The sequence below is a fragment of the Belonocnema kinseyi genome, chromosome 10 (assembly GCF_010883055.1).
Source record: "Belonocnema kinseyi isolate 2016_QV_RU_SX_M_011 chromosome 10, B_treatae_v1, whole genome shotgun sequence".
Classification (NCBI taxonomy): Eukaryota; Metazoa; Arthropoda; class Insecta; order Hymenoptera; family Cynipidae; genus Belonocnema; species Belonocnema kinseyi.
In genome coordinates, this window is record NC_046666.1 from 117,522,767 (window position 1) to 117,527,542 (window position 4,776).

Below are 4,776 nucleotides of genomic sequence, written 5' to 3' on the forward strand. Positions count from 1 at the left end.
AAAAGGCTCAAACAACTACTGCAGGGTCCAATTGGGAACAATTGCCATCTAAAAATTACACCGGATCCCAGTAGAACCGCGATAAATCACAATCTATATCCACGTCTGACGACAGTGAGATTGGTGGTCACAGGGCACGATGAAATCACAACGAAAGGTCGGCGATACCCTCGTATGCCTTGAGGACACGAAGCGATCCAAGAATGACAGATTGCTGCATCCATCTCGCAAGTTCCTTGGTTCACAGAGAGCGTTGGAAATTTCACTCAAGGCCTTAGAATCTACAGTCTGTCAGTTGCAGTAAGTTTCGTATGAAGTAGTTTCCGTTACCGACAGATGATCAGGGAGAGGCAGAGCTGGAAGGGGTTAATGAGAGTGTTGTTAGTGACATAGACAGGGAGGGATTTTTCCATACGCCACTGCCGGTAGCAACGCCGGGTTCGAGATCGAGCCACTTCAGTAGGAAGGGGAAAAAGCTGCACTGGTAGAAGGAAGAATGGGTGAAGGCAAGCAATATGGAGTCTGGCTCAAGCGAGGGGGAAGATCTTTTGTTGTAGAAGCGGAGACAGAGAGTCAAAGGGACCGGAGGAAAACGCTGTAGAAAGTACTTTCAAGAGCAGCAGTAGGACAAGTGGGCCACTACCCTCAAAAATGGAATGGCATTCAGAAAAAGAGGAGAAAGATCTGAGATAGAATTAGAGTATGAATGGAAAGAACGGAAAAAATTGCAGAGAAGATAGAGGCAAGGTTGGACATGAAAGTGGATAGGAGCGAAACGGAGGATGTAGCGGCTATAGAAAGCATGAGTACAATGTAGGTGAAATTAGAAAGGAAAGAGAAGCAAAAAGGAAGAAATAATATTGTGGTAAGAGGTTTGAAGCTAAGGAACGGGAAAGACAAAGTGAGCGTGAAAGAGCTTCAATGCAGCATGGGGGGAGGGGTTAATGTCAAGGTACGTAAAGTAAGTTTTGAGGGGGAAAGGGGGGAGTGAAGTGGCGGCCGTGGAATTGGAGGACTGAAATGCTAAGTTGGGGATAATGTGAAATAAAAATAGGATAAAGGATAAAGGAGTTTCCATTGACCACGCATTGACGCGGAAGAAAAAGGATGTACAGAGAATGCTGAACGACAGGGCTAGGAGCGAGAGAAACTATGGGAAAACGGCAAAAGTATGGTATAGGAAAATAAAAATAGATGAGAATTGGTGGATGTGAGACGAGGAAAAAGAGGTGCGAATGGTAGTGCAGGGGCACTTGTTTCGTAGAAAGTAGGGAGTTGTGGGTGAAGCATGGAGGTGGAGTAGTGAAGGTGATGTACTGAACGTAGCAGGGTTGAAGAAAAATGATGAGGCTGTTTGGAGGTATATAAAAGTCGATTATCTCAAAAAATTATCCTTTATATTGTTTGTCAATTTTTTTGATTAAATTTGTACTTTGATAAGAAAGATATCTCATGAGTGTTACGTGGGTTAAATAAATGTGGTGCCTAGGACTATTTTTTTCCATAAAGTACAATTTTATACGTCGTTTTCCAAGCAACGAAATACACGAAAAATGTTAGAAAACATTATTAATAATTATAATTATATAAACAAAATGAATTAATTTTAATTGTTTCAAATTATAATTTAATTACAAATTATTTCTTACATATTTAAATTAATGATTTAACTATTACTGCTGCATTGGGATTTGTGTAATTACTTGCATCCACAATCATCCTATGAGAGCTTTAATTTATTCCGAGTTCTTTAATGCTAGAGAAATAGAACACGGGAATGTAGTAAACTATGAAGAATTGGAAAAAAGGAGAGGAAAAGATAATTAATAGAAAGATGGGGGCATGATTGAAAAATAAAAATACAATAAATGGTATAAGATGATAAAAAAGGAAGGAGCACCAAAGTATTTAGAAATAGGCTGGGGAGGGAGAAGTTGGATCAGAATAGCTAGATTTATATTGGCCAATGAGGTCAGGGAGTGGATTTATTGGGGAAAAGAAAAGAACAAAAAGTATAGAATATGTATAGAAGCTGGCAAGAAAATGTGGTTAAGATTCTAGGAGAGGATGGAGTATGAGAAGAATGGATGAAGGAGTTGGTGGGTTCTAGGGGAGCGAATGAGAGAGAATGAAAGAATGCATGTCAAAAATGTTTCAAAAATTGTGGCAAATTTGTTGTGTGTGCAGTTTTCACTGGAGAACCACAATAATACATTTTAAATAAAAAAAATTGACTTAATTTTTTTAATATGCGACAAACGTATTGTTTTTTATTTCTTTATATGAACAAATGCTGGAAAACGTTAAATATTTATACTGTGCTCTATAAGACATGGCCTTGATATTTACCGTATATGACAGGCAGTATACGCAGAGGCAAAAATTAAAAATCGCTGATAGATGAGTTCGTCTTGTTATGCTGATTTTTTAGAATTAAAATTTTTCTGAGTGTAGGAATGTAGCTAGAGTTCCTATAAATACATTTGGAAAATTGATATTCATGAAAATCCCGAGAAAGGTTTTAGCTGCATAGAATTGTGAATCTCTTTGCTTGAGACAAACTTTTCTCTCGGAGTACAACACATATTTGAATAATTCGATCAACTGTTTGTCTTTTGAGATAAGTAGATTATTCTTGATACCGTTAAGTTTGAGAGAAAATCTTTGAACACAATTTTATATATACGAAGATATTTTGTATCAAACTTCGTCCTAAAATTCTATTCTTTTTCGCTTTTGGTTTCAAACTTCGTACTTTTATAGTATAGCTGCATCAAATCTTCTTTCTTCGTAGTATTTCAGTCGATGCTATTCTATGGTCTTTCTGTTAAAATGGTTTGCTGCAGATGATCTTGCTAGCCAGCTTTCGGATTATTTAATTCCTTCTGACCATCTCATAGATTACCATCAACACCGTCTCGTATACTGTGGCCCTCAACGGTGTCTCCAGGAGCTCTTCAAAGATCGTCGGCAAGCGATCATCATTTCACGGCATTAAATATACGTTCCATTTTTTTCTATGGGTATTGGTTTTCCTCTTAATCCTTTTCCTATTCGTTATCTGCATGTCTGGCATCGTTTAACCTGTTAGTATCATGCTACGGACAACATAGCTGTCAAAGTCTTGAAAGGAAAGCTCAAGCCCTCCGGCGACGTTAACACGATAACACCTTCGACAGTCTTATTATCATAATAAATGAGAATACTTATTTTTCTCTCACGCTTAAGATATTTAGAGCCAATATGGTATATATCATCAGTTACTCGCAATTAGTATTTGATATTATTGAAATTCACAAAGAAGTAAGTGAATGCCACTTTTAATTTATGTGAAATAGCTATATCGTATTTTCATTCGATTTTTTAAAAATTTTAATTAAACAAGAGTAATTCATCCATTAACGATTCCTAATGCGCATTAAGGTGATGGCGCTAAGCAGGTATCCACTGGACATTATGAAAATGGTACTAAACTTATTTTGCTTCAACATAGGTCAATCTTCTTCTGGAGAGAATCAAGGAAGCTAAAGAGGATTTTGAAAAGGCTGTTGAACTTCATCCTGATTCTGGACTCATATATGTGCAGAAATGTTATGCAAATTATCGTTATGGAGCATCAAAAAAAGACGTTAGTTTAATAGCAACTGCTATGTCGGATTTTCAAAAGGCATTTGAAAAATTTCCAGATTGCTCGGAATGTTATACATTATATGCGCAGGTATAATTTTAGTATACAATTTTTCCCATTAATTTTTGTCATACATTAGCATCTGAAATTGCGGGAACGGCTAGCGGAGAGGCATTACAAATTGCTGCTGTCTTTATAACAGGTTATGTTGTTCAGAAATAATGTTTGAGATCTAAAAAAATAGATAGATAGATAAGATTTGATGCATTTTGCTTACCCCTAATACTGAAGTTAAGTCCGAGTGTTTAAGCAGCCTCCTCCGCTGCTTTGTACAGAAACGCTCCTTTGCCCACTTCTTCGTGATTCCTGACCATTTTAAGAAGAGCGTCTCTTCCATTTGCAACTCTATGTGCTGTACCCAGAATAATCCTGTTGTGAAGACATTCAAGACTCAATATTCCGTGACCACCCCTACGGCGTGAGATGTACAGTCGTGGAACGGAAGACTTAAGATGCATGCTTTTTTTTATGTGCATCACCTTTCTTGTCCCGATATCAAGGGATTTGAGCTCGTTCTTCGTCCATGGAACTACTCCAAATGAATAGAGTACTACCGGGACGGCAAGCATGTTCGTTGCAGATACTTTATTCCTCGCCGACAGTTCGGAAGACCAAATCTGTCGGATGAGACGTTTGTATCTGCTTCGGAGAGTATCCTTTACAGATGTCACATCCTGAATGCGGCTCTGTGGCACGCCCAGGTATGTATAAGTCTCTCCAGCGCAAAGGTGTCGTATACCGCTTCTATCAACTAGCTCAGAATTTTCAGGGATGCCATTAAGTTTTCCTCGCTTCAAATAAACCTTAGCGCATTTGCCTAACCCAAATTCCATTCCAATTTCCTTAGTATATCGTTCGACAATCCCTAGAGCTAGATGTAGTTGCTCTTTGTTTTTAGCATAGATCTTAAGGTCGTCATACACGAGTGACCTTGTACTTTCGATCTGCAGGTTTGCCGTACAAGTACCCGTCGGAATGGCGAAGTGCTAGAGATAGTGGCAATAATGTAAGGCAAAAGAGAAGTGGGCTCATGGTGTCGCCCTGAAAGACACCTCTCTAAAAGGTGACCTTGTTAGTTGTCACACGAT

At 38.4% G+C, this 4,776-nt stretch overlaps 1 protein-coding gene across 8 annotated transcripts in view; it reads left to right on the forward strand.

The window, feature by feature from the left end:
- The window catches only part of LOC117181870 (mitochondrial import receptor subunit TOM70), a 130,303-nt gene that overhangs the window by 124,611 nt on the left and 916 nt on the right, over positions 1-4,776 (forward strand). For 7 of the 8 annotated variants that reach the window (XM_033374879.1, XM_033374884.1, XM_033374880.1 and 4 more), the window contains one exon: positions 3,494-3,718. The exons of the other annotated variant lie outside the window; for it this stretch is intronic. In XM_033374879.1, the coding sequence (XP_033230770.1) occupies positions 3,494-3,718 (225 nt within the window). The remainder of the gene's footprint in view (positions 1-3,493; positions 3,719-4,776) is intronic. 8 annotated transcript variants of the gene reach the window in all.